Here is a 20,000-nt window from a genome sequence, read left to right as displayed (position 1 = left end):
TTATAGAAGTCAATGGAAAAAAAGATAAGAAAAACGAGTGGAAGATGAGAGAATCAAGGAGAGAAATCGCATGGCTAATAAATCACGCGCCGAATCGAACGCAAAAAACGTATCGTGTAAACCCAGCATAACAGAACATTGTATGGTGTATTCCCAGCATTAAACTCTCCCAGCATGTCAATTAGCTTCACCCAGGAAGAGGAATTTTGGCATAGCAAATTACTGAGCTATCAAAGCTACTGGCTAAACCAGCCTGGTGCTAGAGTATGGTGTGATTTGTTAACCCCAGCCCTCGACACCCTGCCTCCCCCCCCTAATCACTTGAGGACCGCAGGCTTACACCCCCTAGTGACCAGGCCATTTTTTACAATTTAGTGCTCTGCAGCTTTAAGAGCTCGCTGCAGGGCCGTACATCACAGCACAGAAGTGAATCCCTCGCCCACAAGCTTTTCTGCCCACCAACAAAGTTTTCTGCTGGTGGGCTCTGATTGCTGGTGCCATGTTTATTTTTTTATTAATTTATTTGTATTTTTTTTTAAATTAAGAAATATTGCTATTTTCCCTCCCCCCACAAGCTAATCACGGTCATCCTCTCTCAGAGGCATCAGCCTATGAGAGGGGATCGCGATCGGAGCGTCTCCGGGACAGCCGAGTGACACACCTGTCCCCAGTAGATAGTAGCGCTGTACAATGTAAATACAGCATTTTCCCGTCTAACCGTCTCCTAGCGTCAATCGCTGCTGGTAGACTGATGGCAGAGCGGAGCTTCAGCGCGCGCGATTCCCTGCAACTCCCCGCCCCCCAAGACTTGATGCCTTTTGGCGTTAGGCGTTCCTGGGGCTGCTACCTTCCCGACACCAATCAGTATCGGCGTTAGGCGGTTTGGAAGCGGCTAAAGAGGAAATTTGAGTATTTTCTTATCCCCATATTTATACCCCTATTTGCGACAGTGTGCCCCCTTCCCCCCTCATCTGGTGTGGGCGGGGATTAGCATTACTCACGTCACAAAGACGCCCTGTGTCGGGGGATGGGGGGACTCGAGGACATCGGGATGTTCCTGTAGTAACACTCGATTATTCAGCTTCACGGTCACCCCCCTGCGGCAAAGAGAGGAAAGAGTTCATCTCCAAACATGAAATCCACCAATAGTACCAGTGTGAGGGGCGGGGGAAGAGGTGAGGGGCGGGGCACACAAACCTGGGGGACGGATCCTCAACGATCAGATTCTTGTTTACGATTCCCAGATCCTCTCTTGTAATCTGCAGCACATAAACAACAAAGTGACTAAATGAACATTTCTATATAATACTATATATCAACCAGTTCCAATGCCGACATACAATGGTCACACTTGCTGGAGGTCAGACATAAGGATAGGACACGCCTTCCAAAAGTTACCTGCAATAACTCTGTGTATGCAAATCAGAACAAGCGCAGAGCGAATCGCGTAGGCGGGACTCACCTTATGCTCCGCCTCCACTTGGGCTTTCAGGATGTTACTCTTTATATCGGAGGGCAGCCAGACGGGAGCCGAGAGCGGCGGATCAATCTTATTGTTCAGACATTTCTCCACCAGCTTCACAGTGTCGTCCTGCAAGACACAACAGTGAGGGGCAGGGCTAATACACAGAGGGGGTCCCTGTACTGGGCTGCGCACCGAGGGGTCCACACACTGCGCACTGAGGTGTCTGCATGCTGGGCGCACATGCTGAGCGAGCACTGAGAGGTCCGCACGCTGGGCGGTGCACTGGAAGGGGTCCGCACGCTATAAACAGAGTTCCCCTTTAAGGAGTGACCAAATGTACAGCTGGATTTAGGAGACACACAGATCCAATCGATTCGCCAATTTCACTCCCTTCATGTAGAATCAAGGTTAATAGATTTTCAATACTATGAACAGAGTGTGTAGGCAACTCTCATTCTAGTGGAAAAATTGGCCAATCAAAATTGCATGTCTTTATGCCCCATTAAGCCTGGTACACACATCCAAGTTTGATTGGCTAATGCTACCCTTTCCACGTAAGCGAGCTTCCCAGCACAATCTGCTCATAGTTTTGACAATCTGTTGGCCCCCACACTACATGGAGGGGGGAGGATAAAATTAAGCAGTCATTGGCCAATCAAAATTGGATATGTGTGTGCAGCCTTGCGCGTTAGATTGTTAGCTCAGACGGGACAGCTGCATCTCTGAGTACCTGTTTGCTGACGTTCAGGTTGCTCCACAGGGCAGGAAGGGCGGCGTTATTGGCTTCCACATTGTTCAGTTTCACCGTCACGTCTTCCATTGCTGGAAAATAAATCGATTAAAATTTCACAACTGCTCCGCAATGAGGTTGTTTTTTCCCTCCTCAGAGAATTTATTACGGGTGATATAAAAGCAGCAGCTGAAGCAAAAATCTGTACAGCACATTTATTGCCAGGAAAACCAGCGTGACCTCTCTGTGCCGCTAACACGCGATTCCAGCAACTCACGTAGCAGCCTGGCCTCACCCGCGGGGGAAAGGTCGATCCTCTCGTCCCCGCCGTGAGTACCGGCTCTCATAGACCTGGGCCCAGCACACTCATCTGTGCAGAAAAGCCATATTTCCTGCCATGTGGGGTTCTGCTTTTTTTCCCCTGTGTTTGCATTTTGTGGTTTTAATGTGCTATGAAACTCACTTTGTCTTCGTTCTATATTATTTACAGCATAAAATCTACCATAAAAAAATTATAATAATGTAGCCGGACAGAATTCAAACATTTACAGAACAACTGTAGTGAGAGGGATAGGGAGGCTGCCATAGTCATTTCCTTTTAAGCAATACCAGTTGCCTGGCTGTCCTGCTGATCCTCTGCCTCTAAGGCTGGGAGCAGAAACGCTAGCGTTGCGTAAAACGCTGGGTTTTATGCAGCAATGTTAGTCAATGGGACACAGAAAAAAAACAGAGACCTGCGTTTTACAGTATGCGTTTTTAGAACGCCGGTTTTGTTGCATATTATGCAAGAACGCGGCCAAAACACACATAATGAAAGTCAATGGTATCGCAGATGCATATCGTTTTAATGCGTTTTATATGCGTTTTTAACCAAAAAAATATTTTTTTTTGCTTCATGTTGTCTTCCAAGTGATTTGCATAAATAGAAATATAAACATGCATACAAAACGCATATGCGTTTTGTATATGCGAACCGCAAACTCATTAAAGCGCACGCAAAACGCATCACAAATGCAACAAAAACGCAGTAAAAATGCACACACAAAATGCAGCCTTTCACGCTATGTCATATGTGAACCCAGTCTAATACTTTTAGCCATAGGTACTTGACGATAAATAACGACACAGTCACTCACCCGCTGGGCTGTCCTGTTGCTCCGGAAGCTTCTCCTCCAAGCAGGGGTTGGAGAAAATGAGCCCTCCCACCTCCAGTCCGGGTGGTGAACTCACGGAAACAGTCAGTGGCTGCACCTCATCCAGCTTGTCGTCCTCCAGGAGCTCTCGGCTGTCAATCAGTCCTATGAAGCTGTGGAGGCAGCAGGATAAAGAAATGAGGTGCCAGCGATGAGAGCCCTCCCCCACTGCGACCTGTAGTGCACCGCCGCATGCGCTCCATGTAATGCCGGCCGTGCAACGCCACTGCTGATCTTACATGAGGAAGAAAAGGTCTTGCCCCTACATGTGGCCTCAAGTCCCTCAATACCAAGATTTTAATTCCACGTGTGAGACTAAAACTGCAGAACTGATCTTGCTGTACCGGTGGCGGGATGCGGGGAAACAGGCGGCGTAGAGATCTCCCCCACACCCAAAACTATCTATTACCCCCTCTCCTGTGCTCAGACTTCCACCCACCACTAACCTCCCTAGACCCTCCTACTCAGCAATGTTACAGCCTCCTCCCCATCAGCCATGCAAACCTCTCCCCCACTACCAACATTAAATCGGATCCAAGATGAAAAACTAACTATAACAAGTAACTTGTCTAACAAGTAACTATTATCTAAAGTTTAGAAAGCTCACACAGCATATCTAGCTGTAAACCGCTTCAAAAAAGTTTATGATTATTTATTCCTGCGATACAATGACAGCAGCCATGTTCTGTTTGTCACATTGTCACAGGCTGAGGGCTGGAGATGCTATCAGCTTGCCTGTGTGTAAGTTCAGTCCCCTCTCCTCCTCCCTCCTCCCCTCTGCCTCTGAAATCAATGGCTAGTAACCTCCTCCTCCTCCTGCCCAGACTGAGCTCCCATAAGTCCTTGCTACAGTGCCAAGGCACAAAAGGAGCTGTGGGCGAGGCTTGTTTAGTTTATAGGGAATTCGATTATTAAAACAAAAAAAGTATTTGACTTGAGGAATGCCCTGTAAACTATATGAAAGGAACACAATTATGCAATGAGTAAGTTTATCTCGGATCCACTTTAACCATTCTAATATTACTGCAGAAGGAAATGGCAGCGCTTCCAAACAGACGCTGCACCTGTTTGGAAGCGCTGCCATTTCCTTCTGCTGTACAAAACTTAAGTATACTTCAGGCTAGCTGCCTCCAGGGGTGTCAGCTTGCATTCAAATTTTAGAATTTAGATTAGTGTTAGCACATAATTTGCATCTGATTTGTATTCAAGGTGTGTATTTAGCCCCAAGGGGCTGGGCATATCTCTGGAGCTTTCACTTCACTTGCAGCCTGTGAGCGCTGCCCATTGCTTGCTGTATTCTAATATTACTACCCCATTTTAATTATAAATTAAAAAAAAAAAATTGAACTCAAAACCTCTTTCTCTAAACTTGGTGTTTGCATTGTTCCCCATCACAAGCCTATTGTCCCAGCTTACACACGCAGAGTTGCTGTCAGTAGCTATCAGGACCCAACAGTTAGGACGACAGTTCCAGGCACAAACGCATAAACACACGTGTTTGCCAAGCAATATATACTGTTGCTATGGAGAGGAGGGGAGGGACTGCCCCTCATCAGAGCCTCAATGAGATTGCAAATAAAACCCAATGAATGCAGACCAATCGAATTCCACCTTGGAGTGAGCCGATTTTCAAGTTGTGTAAATGTGCATACAGAATTTGCATAATCTTGCGTACATTCGGATCGGGGTTATTTGCCTCTCACTGCCCATCTCTCGGTAGTTGGCCGATTTATTGACTCACCGGTAAAAGTCACGGCGAGCCAGAAAACGATGGAATCCCCAAGAGGAACCTAAAAATCCATTTCCAGCGTCCAATTCATAAAGTAAAGCTGAATGGCTGCAAATATCTCTCGTTTTACGCTCAATAGAAGGATTGTCACTGATTGGTTCCATGAACAGCACCTGATCTGATCAGTCGTGCAATCCATCGTTCAGGAAAATAGATCGTTAACATCCATCTTAAAATGTCCAATCGAAATTCAATTTATTTTTAACCAATCATCGATCTTAACCATTGATCAGACATGACAGAAGACCTAGGTCGATTGGGGGTGGGGCAGTAGCAGCATTAGATAGACAGCTCATCGCGTTGCAATGCATTGATCAGTGCAACGCTGCAGTTTGATCGATTTTCAATAGAGATTTTCTGCTGGTTTCTATTGAAAATCGATCGATGTGCTGTGTGTGGTGGGAGACAATTCCTTTCAGGGAAGAATCGATCGCTTTTTATCAATGGCTAGAAATCTATAAATACAGCATTTAATTTAAAGAGAATCTGTATTGTTAAAATCGCACAAAAGTAAACATACCAGTGCGTTAGGGGACATCTATTACCCTCTGTCACAATTTCGCCGCTCCCCGCCGCATTAAAAGTGGTTAAAAACAGTTTTAAAAAGTGTGTTTATAAACAAACAAAATGGCCACCAAAACAGGAAGTAGGTTGATGTACAGTATGTCCACACATAGAAAATACATCCATACACAAGCAGGCTGTATACAGCCTTCCTTTTTAATCTCAAGAGATCATTTGTGTGTTTCTTTCCCCCTGCAGCTATCTTCCACTGAAGTGTCAGGCTGTTTCTTCCTGCAGAGTGCAGACAGCTCTGCCTGTATGTAATTCCTCAGTATGTGAAAGCCCAGCCAGCTCAGAGGAGGATTTATCCAGCTTGTAAAAGATAATAGAGCAGAGAGAAGCTGCACTAATCTAAATAACACACCGGCAGTGTGCAGAGAGGGGCCTGGAGGGGGGAGATGCATCACAGAACCACAACACTGAAGAACTTGGCAGCCTTCCAGACACAGGCTGACAAGTCTGACAAGAGAGAGATAAGTTGATTTATTACAGAGACTGTCATAGTAGAAAGTGCTGCAGTAAGCCAGAGCACATTAGAATAGATTTTGGAACTTGTAGGATGGAAGAAAACCGGATGAAATTTTTGTTACGGAGTCCCTTTAAGGGTGCACCTGCACAGACATACAATTTTGATTGGTTAATTTTACTGCTTCCATGTAGAATGAGGGCCAACAGACCTTAAAGGGAACCAGAGACGAAGCACCCTTGTGTATTTTACCATATATATCAGTGGGAACATTAGAGAAAACACTTACCATGCTCTCGGTTTCATCCTCACTGCTAAAAGTGTCTGTTATCAGCTGTGATAAGAATCCCGGACTGAGCATTCAGTCTGCCTTTGCAGGGAATAATTATAGCTGAGTCATTATAGCAGAGCCACAAGGGGGCAGGCTTGGGCTTGAAAAGACACCAGAGAAGACAGACTCAGCTATAATCTATCCGTACCAAAGCTAGACTGAATGCTCAGTCGGGGATTCTTATCAGAGGTGATAACAGGCAGATTAAACAGAGAACAATGAAACAAAGAGCAGATTAGGTGTTTACTGTCATGTTCCCACTGATTTATAAGGTAAAATACATAGGGGGGCTTCATCTCTGGTTCTCTTTAAATACTACTAAAGCGGACCTGAACTCAAAACTTCCTCTCTGCTCTAAAAGACACGCAACAGCATAACATTTGTTACAACTAATACAAATCCAGCAATAAATCTGCAGTGTAGCTACTTCCTGCTTTCATGAAAGCAGACATAGGGTTAACATTCTGTGTTTACAAATTACCTGCTCTGCAGAGATTGCAGAGATTCCCGAGTTGACACAGCTGAGAGATCAAATTACACTAGTGATTAGTCAAAGATGAGGTGGAATTAGACAGGCTAAACTCTCTAAATACACACAGGGTGCATTTCTCTTTTTTCCTCTGCAAGAGTTCAGGTCCAGTTTAACAGATTAAAGGGGCACTATAGTGAAAAATTGTAAAATTTAAAAATGTGCAAACAAACAAGTACTTTTTGTCTAGAGTAAAATGAGCCATAAATTACTTTTCTCCTATGTTGCTGTCACTTACAGTAGGCAGTAGAAATCTGACAGAAGCGACAGGTTTTGGACTAGTCCAACCCTTCATAGGGGATTCTCAGGGATTTATTTATTTTCAAAAGCACTTAGTTAATGGCAGTTGCTCTGCCCAACTGCCATAAAACAGTAGCGAGCAGGGAGGCTGGCCAGCATCACTGTTTAAATCCTTTTTTAGGAAATATCTTTATAAAAAATAAAAGCCTTGCTGAGAATCCCCTATGAAGAGATGGACTAGCCCAAAACCTGTCACTTCTGTCAGATTTCTACTACCTACTGTAAGTGACAGCAACATAGGAGAAAAGTAATTTATGGCTCATTTTACTCTGGAAAAAAAAAAAACGTATTTCTTATTTGTCTAGGTTTGCACATATTTTAAATTTTACAATTATTCGCCATAGTGCCCCTTTAAGTAGGTAAACTCTCATACTACACGGAGGGGGTTAAAATTGGCCAGTCACAATTGAGTGTGTGCTCCCTTACCCTGTTGCTTTGTGAATACACCATCGCTACCCCAATGAAATCTCCGCCCTGTTCCTCGCAAACCTCCCTAAAACTCGCAATCATTAAGCGTCTGCATCTCACAACTGACACCTCGCTGGACAAGGAGAAAGTGGCACTGGAGACGGTCTTATAGCTATTACTTATTAGAATATTACACAGTTCAGTCTATGACCTTAGGGATGTACATTAGGAAGTAGAGGAAAAAAAGTCTAAAGACACATGATAAGTATAACATCCTGCCCAAAATATAGGTGGTGATGTAACACAGAATGCCAGAAGCAGCAAATACTTCAGTCTCTGAGACACAGATGTAACGGATCATACTGGGAGTCCTCCAGCAGTACAGAGTATATCAGGAGAGGAGAGTCCTCCAGCAGCACAGAGTATATCAGGAGAGGAGAGTCCTCCAGCAGCACAGAGTATATCAGGAGAGGAGAGTTAGAGGAAGGAGCAGAGTCCTCCAGCAGCACAGAGTATATCAGTAGAGGAGGGTTAGATAGAGGAAGGAGCAGAGTTCTCCAGCAGCACAGAGTATATCAGGAGAGGAGAATTGGGGGAAGGAGCAGAGTCCTCCAGCAGCACAGAGTATATCAGGAGAGGAGAGATAGAGGAAGGAGCAGAGTCCTCCAGCAGCACAGAGTATATCAGGAGAGGAGAGTTGGGGGAAGGAGCAGAGTCCTCCAGCAGCACAGAGTATATCAGGAGAGGAGAGTTGGGGGAAGGAGCAGAGTCCTCCAGCAGCACAGAGTATATCAGGAGAGGAGAGATAGAAGAAGGAGCAGAGTCCTCCAGCAGCACAGAGTATATCAGGAGAGGAGAGTTGGGGGAAGGAGCAGAGTCCTCCAGCAGCACAGAGTATATCAGGAGAGGGGAGTTAGAAGAAGGAGCAGAGTCCTCCAGCAGCACAGAGTATATCAGGAAAGGAGAGTTAGAGGAAGGAGCAGAGTCCTCCAGCAGCACAGAGTATATCAGGAGAGGAGAGTTAGAGGGAGGAGCAGAGTCCTCCAGCAGCACAGAGTATATCAGGAGAGGAGAGTTAGATAGAGGAAGGAGCGGAGTCCTCCTGCAGCACAGAGTATATCAGGAGAGGAGAGTTAGAGGAAGGAGCAGAGTCCTCCAGCAGCACAGAGTATATCAGGAGAGGAGGGTTAGAGGAAGGAGCAGACTCCTCCAGCAGCACAGAGTATATCAGGGGAGGAGAGTTAGATAGAGGGAGGAGCAGAGTCCTCCAGCAGCACAGAGTATATCAGGAGAGGAGAGTTAGATAGAGGAAGGAGCAGAGTCCTCCAGCAGCACAGAGTATATCAGGAGAGGAGGGTTAGATAGAGGAAGGAGCAGAGTCCTCCAGCAGCACATAGTATATCAGGAGAGGAGAGTCCTCCAGCAGCACAGAGTATATCAGGAGAGGAGAGTTAGAGGAAGGAGCAGAGTCCTCCAGCAGCACAGAGTATATCAGGAGAGTTAGATAGAGGAAGGAGCAGAGTCCTCCAGCAGCACAGAGTATATCAGGAGAGGAGAGTTAGAGGAAGGAGCAGAGTCCTCCAGCAGCACAGAGTATATCAGGAGAGGAGAATTGGGGGAAGGAGCAGAGTCCTCCAGCAGCACAGAGTATATCAGGAGAGGAGAGATAGAGGAAGGAGCAGAGTCCTCCAGCAGCACAGAGTATATCAGGAGAGGAGAGTTGGGGGAAGGAGCAGAGTCCTCCAGCAGCACAGAGTATATCAGGAGAGGAGAGTTGGGGGAAGGAGCAGAGTCCTCCAGCAGCACAGAGTATATCAGGAGAGGAGAGATAGAAGAAGGAGCAGAGTCCTCCAGCAGCACAGAGTATATCAGGAGAGGAGAGTTGGGGGAAGGAGCAGAGTCCTCCAGCAGCACAGAGTATATCAGGAGAGGGGAGTTAGAAGAAGGAGCAGAGTCCTCCAGCAGCACAGAGTATATCAGGAAAGGAGAGTTAGAGGAAGGAGCAGAGTCCTCCAGCAGCACAGAGTATATCAGGAGAGGAGAGTTAGAGGGAGGAGCAGAGTCCTCCAGCAGCACAGAGTATATCAGGAGAGGAGAGTTAGATAGAGGAAGGAGCGGAGTCCTCCTGCAGCACAGAGTATATCAGGAGAGGAGAGTTAGATAGAGGAAGGAGCGGAGTCCTCCTGCAGCACAGAGTATATCAGGAGAGGAGAGTTAGAGGAAGGAGCAGAGTCCTCCAGCAGCACAGAGTATATCAGGAGAGGAGAGGTAGAGGAAGGAGCAGAGTCCTCCAGCAGCACAGAGTATATCAGGAGAGGAGGGTTAGAGGAAGGAGCAGACTCCTCCAGCAGCACAGAGTATATCAGGGGAGGAGAGTTAGATAGAGGGAGGAGCAGAGTCCTCCAGCAGCACAGAGTATATCAGGAGAGGAGAGTTAGATAGAGGAAGGAGCAGAGTCCTCCAGCAGCACAGAGTATATCAGGAGAGGAGGGTTAGATAGAGGAAGGAGCAGAGTCCTCCAGCAGCACATAGTATATCAGGAGAGGAGAGTCCTCCAGCAGCACAGAGTATATCAGGAGAGGAGAATTAGAGGAAGGAGCAGAGTCCTCCAGCAGCACAGAGTATATCAGGAGAGGAGAGTTAGAGGAAGGAGCAGAGTCCTCCAGCAGCACAGAGTATATCAGGAGAGTTAGATAGAGGAAGGAGCAGAGTCCTCCAGCAGCACAGAGTATATCAGGAGAGGAGAGTTAGAGGAAGGAGCAGAGTCCTCCAGCAGCACAGAGTATATCAGGAGAGGAGAGTTAGAGGAAGGAGCAGAGTCCTCCAGCAGCACAGAGTATATCAGGAGAGGAGAGTTAGAGGAAGGAGCAGAGTCCTCCAGCAGCACAGAGTATATCAGGAGAGGAGAGTTGGGGGAAGGAGCAGAGTTCTCCAGCAGCACAGAGTATATCAGGAGAGGAGAGTTGGGGGAAGTAGCAGAGTCCTCCAGCAGCACTGAGTATATCAGGAGAGGAGAGTTGGGGGAAGGAGCAGAGTCCTCCAGCAGCACAGAGTATATCAGGAGAGGGGAGTTAGAAGAAGGAGCAGAGTCCTCCAGCAGGGAGGATGGTATGAGAGACACTATTTTCTGCATCTCCAGCAGTGACGGCTCAGGTGTATTCGGAGGAGGTGGTAGTTGAGGTTTGTTGCTGATGACTTAACAGGAAGTTAAAAACCTTGAAGGGAAATTCAGATTTCTATTTTTAGAGTAAGACAATCTGGTCTTCTCTATAAATGCAGCATTTACTTGTTGATCTCAGTTGAACAAACACACCGCCCTCCAGCTAACAATACGTCATTTATTGCAAAATCTTTCACAGAGTTTAGGTGGCAGTGCAGCGACACCAGCGGACAGACATGACGCTTTACTCAAAGGGGGGAAAGAAAAACACAACAAACTTTTCAAAGTACATTTTATAGCTGGAGGACAGCAGGACACTCACAGTCCATTACTCTATGGTCTTAGTTTTAAAGCAGACCTGAACTCAGCACTTCCTCTCTACTCTAAAAGATAAGCAACAGCATAATAACCTTTACAGAAAAACATTTATTTGTTACAGCCGATACAAATCCTGCAATAGATCAGCAGTGTATCTACTTTCTGCTATCATGGAAGCAGACATAGGATTAATGTCCTGTGTTTACAAATGTGTTACTCTGCAGAGGCAGTCAGGTGGCACAGCTGAGGGATCAAATTACAACTTGTGATTAGTCACAGATGAGGGGGAATTAGACAGGCTAAACTCTCTAAATACATACAGGGTGCAGTTCTCTACGTTTCCCTTCTGTCTTGTGCAAGAGTTCAGGTCCACTTTAAGAGAACCACTCGCAAATCTACATTAGTAATAATCTGAAACCGTTAAATGTAGTTTGTTATTTATATAAATATATATAGTTTGTTATTTATATAAAACTTAAAGGTAATTGTACAACTACTCCACAGAGTGCCTATCATAAGTCTGCTGCCAATCCCTGGAGGAGTCCAGGTGCAGAAAATTATTAACAAGGAGTTGCTGCTCTGAACAGCCAATTACACCTGCAGGGAGATGGAAAGTTCCGGGTGGTATGTACTCCGGAGAGGATAAAGATCCCGCAGACAGTATCGGAACTACCAGACTGCAAACTGAAGTAGGAAGATCATTTTTAACAACTTATACAAGGCCTTGTGTGGCAGAGATCTAGATTTACAAAGCAGGCAAGTTTTTTTCCTGACCTGGGAGTCAAACTCATGACCTCATGCTTTACAGGCAGAGGCAGTACCTCTCGCCTAATTTACTGAGATTGTTCCTGCAATCTCCAGTTCGGTAGCTATGACTCTAGGCAATAATTTGCCAGCTCAGCATCCAATCAGGCTCCTCTTCCCATATGAGGTGTCTTTTTTCCCTCATGTGGAAGCCTCAATCAGCGGCTTGCATCACTGTGTGGGGGAGGAGCCTCCACCTACATCTTGTGGGCAGGACACACCCAGTCAACATCTTATGGGCTGACAGGCTGCCCACCTATATCAGGAGGATGTTTCAACCGCCTACATCTTACAGGAGAACACTACCCTACCTACATTTTACGGGAGCAGGTGGTTTCCCCTGCCTAGATCTTATGGTAGGACACACCCTACCTACATTTTATGGGAAGACGCTCCCCCCCATCTACATCTTACGGGAGGACAACACTAGTCTGCTGGCATTTACTTACAGGGGGATAGGGGAAAGGGATATAGGTAGCTTGTAGGGGTAAAGACAACACTAGTGTGCTGGCACTCAGAAGGGGGGTTTTGGGGGAGGGGGTTAGGCAGCTTGTAGGGGAGGGGCATAGGTAGCTTGTAGGTGGAAAAAACACTAGTGTGTTAGTGTTCACTTATGGTGGGGATGGAGGGGGAGGGGCATCAAGGGGGAGAACACTCCCCTACCTAAATCTTACAGGAGGACAACACTAGTGTTCTGGCACTCAGATGCTTTCCTTGCGTTGAAAGACATCCATGGCTACAATTACTAGGTAATGCCTAATGATGTTGATCCAGGGATTGTATCTGATTGCCATCTGGAGTCGGGAAGGAATTTTTCCCTTTAGGGGCTAATTGGACCATGCCTTGTAAGGGTTTTTTCGCCTTCCTCTGGATCAACAGGGATATGTGAGGGAGCAGGCTGGTGTTGTGCCTTCCTCTGGATCAACAGGGATATGTAAGGGAGCAGGCTGGTGTTGTACTTTGTTCTCTGGTTGAACTCGATGGACGTGTGTCTTTTTTCAACCCCAATTAACTATGTAACTTACAGGGGGAATAGAGGGGGAGGGGCTTAGGAAACTCGTAGGGGAGGGGCACAGGCAGCTCATAGGAGGAAAGACAACACTATTGTACTGGCATTCACTTCCAGGCCCTTGTGTGGTGAATAAAGCTAATGCACAGGGATACAAACAGCAATAAGAAACCGGAGAAGTGCCTAAATTAAAGACTATCCAAAAACACATAGAAAATGTCTGTAGTGCCAAAAACTGCGCAATTCCCGGCATTATTAAATGCCCCTTCGGAGAAATGGATTCTTTGGTCTATGTTTAAGGGTCCATTGCTGGCCACACTTAGTCCAGGTGAGGATGTCCAGGTGGGCAGGGGTACAGAACACGGCTGTAACATACATGGGATAGAGAACACGGCTGTAACATACATGGCCGCAGAACAGCAACATAGGTGGCAGCCAGAGTCCAGAACAGAAGCCACTGATGGGCGAGAGGTTCGAGTATCAGGCCAACTAAGAGAACCTGTAACAGTTTTTGGTTAAGATACATGGCACAAAGTCCCAGCACTCCCGCCAGGAAGTGACATCACACATCACATGCCCATAGATCCACTCTTGGAACGGTCTTTGCGATCAGCCGCTCGTTGCCTGAACTATAGATCCGTCATGGTCGCCCCGGGGGGCAGGCGCTGCATCTCGATTGGCCTGCCGGCGTTCTTCGCATTCTGCTGATAAACAAAGTTGGTGTAGCTCCTGTCCGCCACTAGAGAGGAGGAGGCGGCCTGCGATTTCCAGCGTTGTCCACCGTCCGGTACTCCGCCGCCGCTTGCTGGAGGCCTGCAATGTCGGGGGAGGGAGGAGATTTACCGACAGGAGTCACAGAACGGGCACACACGGCAATAACGGGACAAGAGAAGCCCAGCACCCAGCATGGACAGCCAGAGGAGTCAGCAATCATCGCTTATCGATCTCAGGATAGACGGAATGTCGAGATTGGATGATTGGCAGCATGTTTACTTGCGTGGAAATTGAACGAACTTGCGATCAATCTGAGAATAGCAGGAAAATCTACAAGCAGGATTCCAGACGGGAAGATTTCCCACCAATAAGAGATTAACATTAATAACGGGATAGAGGTGGATTACAGAGGACTAATTATAGGTGGGATCCCCCAATCACAGGGGTACAAAGCAGAGAGAAGGAGGAGCACCGAGAAAATAATTCACCATCCAGAAACCTCAAAATACGCACACGGCAAGATCACATGATTAGCACAGGAAGTACCCACACCGCTTACAGCAGAGCGCAAAGGCCAGCGAAGCTCCGCCCACCACCAAGCACCAATCAGAAGAAAGCACAGGCTGAAAACACAGCAAAGCTTAGCAGGTGCAGGCAGAATACGATTGGTCGATTTGCAGTTTGATCATCAGTAAAGGCAAGCAGCGCAGCAACACAGACAATCAGATCTGAAGATATATTCATACAGTCTCAAACATTGTAAAAAATCATGACTAGAGAAGGTTGATGACATGCTAGTTATACTGGCTTGCATGCAAATTGTATGCAGCCCGATACTGGGCCAATCAAAATTGTCAGGCACTGGCCCAATTCCATCTGAATACAATTTGCATTAAAATTGAATGTAAGCTGATATTACATACATCTCGTTAACCATCGAGATGGTCATGAATAAGTAAAAAATGCTGCCCTCCTCCCACTTCCTGTAAAGCCCCATCTACCATGGACAGCAGCCCTCCTCCCACTTCCTGTAAAGCCCCATCTACCATGGACAGCAGCCCTCCTCCCACTTCCTGTGCACCCCCTTCTTTCATGTGCAGCAGCCCTTCTCCTCTATATGCATTGCCTTATTGGGCAGCAGACACCCCCTCCCTGTATAAAATTGCCAGAGGCCCCACCCCATGAGTACACCAGCCCTACATACGCAGCGATGTGGGTTTGGCATATATCTGACCCCACCTACAAATCTCTGCTGTATTTCCATAAAGGGTCATAGACCTGCCCAGATTTGGAATAGGTCATTACTTCCATGTGCCTGCCTGACTTCACGGGGTTACATCAACACTTCTGGTGTAACCAAAATTAAAAAAAAAAATTCTACAACATCCAGTAACCCCTCCTTACCCTCTGCAGAAGGTTTGGATGTACTCCAGCAGGTGCAGAAATGGTCCCAATATGCCAGAGACTTTATCAGACAACCATTCCCTCAATTCTTATTCCTTTTGTAGCCCCTCCCACTAATACAGCCCCTCCCAGTATACCAGCCCCTCCCAGCGGTGCTCAAGACCAGACCGTGGCTCTCTGCCCTCCGGTAACTGGGTGGGAATATTGCCGGTGAATAGGAGGAAGAGACAAACCATTTCTTGTCCCCGTGGTGAGTGCCGGGACTCCGCTGCAACTTCTCAATCTCCACCAGCATCGGCTCTGTCGGGAGAGCGGCCACTACTGGCAGCGAGGGCTTTCCGGACCACACCTGGGAGACAGCCAATCAGAAATCAGGCAGGGAGCATAGATAGCCCAATATCACTTCACATAAACAGCTAATTATACTACTAATGTCTAGTGCCATTGCCATGCCCAGTATGTACAGTATAAGCGGTTACTCTGTGTCTGTACTGATAGTAAACTAGCTGCAGCGTGTGCTGATCTCTGCTACCTCCAGTATGTACAGTATAAGCTGTTGCTCTGTGCCTGTACTGATAGTAAACTAGCTGCAGCATGTGCTGATCTCTGCTACCCCCAGTATGTACAGTATAAGCGGTTACTCTGTCTCTGTACTGATAGTAAACTGGCTGCAGCATGTGCTGATCTCTGCTACCTCCAGTATGTACAGTATAAGCTGTTGCTCTGTGCCTGTACTGATAGTAAACTAGCTGCAGTGTGTGCTGATCTCTGCTGCCTCCAGTATGTACAGTATAAGCTGTTACTCTGTGCCTGTACTGATAGTAAACTAGCTGCAGTGTGTGCTGATCTCTGCTGCCTCCAGTATGTACAGTATAAGCAGTTACTCTGTGCCTGTACTGATAGTAAACTAGCTGCAGTGTGTACTGATCTCTACTGCCTCCAGTATGTCCAGCATAAGCTGATACTCTGTGCCTGTACTGATAGTAACCTATCTGCAGTGTGTGCGGTCTCTGCTACCTCCAGTATGTACAGTATAAGCTGGTGCTTTGTGGAATTAGGATACATGAATCAGTGAGTGGTCTTACTTGCTGTGAGCCATTGGTCTGTACAGCTGGATCTGTTCGCACAAAGCTGGGGAAATACAGAAAAGCCAATTACAAGTTTAAAAACGCAACAATTCACCATAAACTGACTATGGCAGGGATTAGAGTGTGATCTCCTCTGAGGGCAGTCAGTGACATGACTATGTACTCTCTAAAATGCTGCAAAATATGCCAGTGTTATATAAATACATAATAATAATAATAATAAAAACACCTACAACTGTGTGCACGTGCAATACCCCCGCACACCACAAGAGGGCAGCAAACATCTTCCAATGATTTCACTCATCACAACAGTAAGTTGGTCCCAATTATTAACAGAAAACCTGACCTGTATACCCAGAATTATAATTTCCTGACAAAACATTAAAATCCGTTCTGTTGCAAACGCTGTTGACACTCATCTCTGGACGGGGCTCCCTCTGGCCGGTCTGCAGCTACCCAGCACACTGCAGCACAGTGTTCTGACTGCTCTCTCTCAGCCAGAAATTAAGGTTTCCCCCAGCCTGTTAGGATCTCTCTATCCCCCCCTAAACCATGTCAGGTGGTCCTCTACATGAGTCACTCATTCGCTTACCCCTGGTAGTCGGGTCTTCCTTGTCCTACAAATTACAGGGAAAAAAAAAAAAAAAGTTAGCGTAAAATCCTCAATCAAAAGGAAAAATAAAACAAAAAGTAAAAAACAAAACAAAAAAACTAAAATTACATTGGTGCATGAAGGCTATTAGGCCCTACTGAGCAAGTGGGAAAGGCACAAAAGCATTAAAGGGACTCCGAGCAGTGCAGAAACTATGGAAAGATGCATATCATTTTGAAGCTCTCTTTCTCCTCTTTCCAATGATATATAAAGCGCTACCCTACGCCTTTTAGTTTTCGCTATTTTCGCGATCGAAGTCGCAGCAAATGCAATTTCGATTGAGAAAATAAGGAAAACTAAAAGGCGTAGGGTGGCGGTTTATATATCATTGGAAAGAGGAGAAAGAGAGCTTCAAAATGGTATGCATCTTTCCATAGTTGCTTGTATTACACAGGGCGACACTTTCCCCAGTGTCAGCAGCTCCATTCAGCTGCCGACTTTGGGGAAAAGTCGTCCTGTGTAATACAAGCAACTATGGAAAGATGCATACCATTTTAAAGCTCTCTTTTTCCTCTTTCCAACGACGCGTTTGCCGCGACTTCAATCGCGAAAATAGCGAAAACTAAAAGGCGTAGGGTGGCGGTTTATATATCGTTGGAAAGAGGAGAAAGAGATTCAAAATGGCATGCAACTTTCCATAGTTTCTGCACTGCTCGGAGTCCCTTTAAGATGTAAGCTCTTCAGGCTAGGCTGAACAAGAAGGATGGAGAGTGCTGCAGAAGCAGTCTGTGAGATTTAAATGAGACACCCTGAAATTGCGGGGGCGACAGGAGCGCAGAATGGAGGAGCAGACAGACTGTCCCCAAGACATCAAAGAGACCAGCATGAGGAGGTGGAGCTAGCGGTAATGGGCGTGGCAGAGATCTCCCAACCCAGCCAATGAGAGAAAAAAAAAATCAAACAAATGGCACCTGGCAAATATTGAGGGCAGGGACCCTTTAGGGCATTTTTGGCAGAGTTTTGAGGCCATCAACAATTGATGGCGATTTCGAAAAACGATCTGCCAATGTATCTAAATGGGGTTGAACACACTAGTGCGATTGTGATTAGGGTTAATCGCAGGACATGCAGCATTTTGAGCACAATATGCTTTTTATATTTTATTAAAATAAAAGTAATTTATACTTACCGAATGTCCCGATGTCAGGCTTCCGTCCGTAGCCCCGCCCCCTAGCAGAAGAGGTCCTAGGTTTTGTCTGTTTGGACCTAGAGAAGAACCTATGACCTCTTCCTTTAGGGGCGGGGTGGGGCCGGACATCGGGACACCAGGTAAGTATAACAACTTTTACTAAAAAAAAAAAAAAAAAAAGCTAATCGGAAGCACTGTACAGCCGCGGCGAAACGCGATCTTGCCCTAGGAATCGCTGCACACAGCGCTGCTACTATTTTGAAGCACCGCAGCTATTCCTAGTAGGTTCCAGCCATGAGGGATTTTTTACACCGCAAACGCAACGCAATTTCACTGCAAAGTGGTATCGCCATCTCATCGCACTGGTATAAAAGAGTCCCTGCGATTTTCAGTATGTTGCTGATGTTCTTTCGCTTCGCGATTTCAGCCTCTCTAACTCCAGAGATAAGCCTCTTGCATCAGGATCAGCACGCCCACAAATGAGATTTCAATAACAGGACAGTGCAGAGAGGACGGATGATGCGAAGGACCGGATTTGTACCCTTTACTGCCCAAGTCCACTGTCACCAGCCGCCCCCCTTTAGTATAGGTAACTAGATGACCCTTCCCCCATTTCCTCTAGTGTAGGTAGCCTAATGACCCCCCCCCTCCAGTATAGGTAGCCAGCTCACTTCCACACCGCTGCAGTCGATCGTCTCCAGTGCATAAGCTTCCTCTTCCCCTCTGTCTCCATCAGCCACCGTGGTCAGGGCCTTGTGCAATCTTGCTGCACTGCAAATGCTGCACCAGTTTAGCCTGCTGCCCATCTGCCCTTTCTCCTGTGGTGCCCTAGGCCATGGCCCAAATCCGGTCCTGATGATGCGTTACGTTTCCACGACCAATAAGATTCTCCACCAGCAGACTAAGGGCCCGTTCACACTGCACGCGTTTCCATATGCGTTTTGGAAACGCGTGCGGGGGGGCCGACACGCAGGACATCAGACATTGCATAGAGTGCAATGTCTGATGTTCACACAGCATGCGTTCCTGCTGCACGCAGATTTTACAAAAACGCGCGGCTGTCCCATTCACTTTTCAGTGATGGGATCAGCCACGCAACGCATACGAACGCGGATGGCGTGCGTTCGTACGCGTTGCGGTCCGCACTTTGTAGTCTGAACGGGCCCTAAGAATCAGACCAGTGGCTGAATACGCAGATCCTTGTGTGGCAATGGTCATTGCGAATGTTGCAAATGTCTACGCTGTGAGTGGGTGGAGAAAGGGAGGGCGGTTACCTCTGGCCATCAAGGTCCTCCGAGAGTAGCGCTTGCTGGGGCGGCGCTCAAAGGATGATGATCGCCGCGGTTTGCTGGTCTTTGTGGTCTGATATTCTGTCTTCCCGCTACGTGGAGGCCAAAAGAAAGTAAGAGAGAAAGTTACTCGCTAAACGCACAAAAGCCGATTAATTCTCAGATCGTTTGTCTGATCGATTTCCATTCACTTCTATGAGAAAATAGATTAGAAAAATGATCGAAATCAGATCGGACCTGTTAGAAATTATCTATCAAGCCATCTATCTGCAAAAAACAAATAAAAATAAATAAATAAATAAAAAAAGCATTATTTAGAATACAGTAATTGTGATATATACAAAACAAAAAAAACAAAAGACACACACTCATGTGGCACTAAGGGCCCTTTTCCACTAGCTGCGAACAAGCGGATCGCTGGCGGTTTTCCGATCACTAGTGCACCGCGATTTACATGCTGCACTTTTCCATTAGCGCGTTTCGATTTTTCCCGGAGTGCAATCGTAGTGCTGCGCGATTATTGCCATGATTCGGTTTCGCTCCCAACAGTGAACGTCGCAATCGCGTTGAGTGGAAATAGAAGCTTTTGCAAGCGCAAGCACATTTGCGATTGCAATTGCAAGTGGAAAAGGAGCCTTAACCTTTTGTGATTTAAGTC

General features: G+C 46.6%; 1 protein-coding gene across 6 annotated transcripts in view; it reads right to left on the bottom strand.

The window, feature by feature from the left end:
- EPB41L5 (erythrocyte membrane protein band 4.1 like 5) overlaps positions 1-20,000 on the bottom strand; it is a 151,043-nt gene that overhangs the window by 35,576 nt on the left and 95,467 nt on the right. For 5 of the 6 annotated variants that reach the window (XM_068246145.1, XM_068246141.1, XM_068246142.1 and 2 more), the window contains exons 13-21: positions 19,328-19,434; positions 16,865-16,889; positions 16,270-16,315; positions 15,418-15,533; positions 3,332-3,501; positions 2,196-2,287; positions 1,463-1,591; positions 1,198-1,259; positions 1,002-1,097 (exon numbers count right to left, since the gene is read on the bottom strand). In XM_068246145.1, the coding sequence (XP_068102246.1) occupies positions 1,002-1,097; positions 1,198-1,259; positions 1,463-1,591; positions 2,196-2,287; positions 3,332-3,501; positions 15,418-15,533; positions 16,270-16,315; positions 16,865-16,889; positions 19,328-19,434 (843 nt within the window). Of the gene's footprint in view, positions 1-1,001; positions 1,098-1,197; positions 1,260-1,462; positions 1,592-2,195; positions 2,288-3,331; positions 3,502-11,093; positions 13,880-15,417; positions 15,534-16,269; positions 16,316-16,864; positions 16,890-19,327; positions 19,435-20,000 lie in introns of those variants that run through there. The other variant, XM_068246146.1, reaches the window with a different exon arrangement.

The sequence above is a fragment of the Hyperolius riggenbachi genome, chromosome 7 (assembly GCF_040937935.1).
Source record: "Hyperolius riggenbachi isolate aHypRig1 chromosome 7, aHypRig1.pri, whole genome shotgun sequence".
In the NCBI taxonomy this organism is placed as follows: domain Eukaryota; kingdom Metazoa; phylum Chordata; class Amphibia; order Anura; family Hyperoliidae; genus Hyperolius; species Hyperolius riggenbachi.
This window is presented reverse-complemented; position numbering and strand designations above follow the sequence as displayed.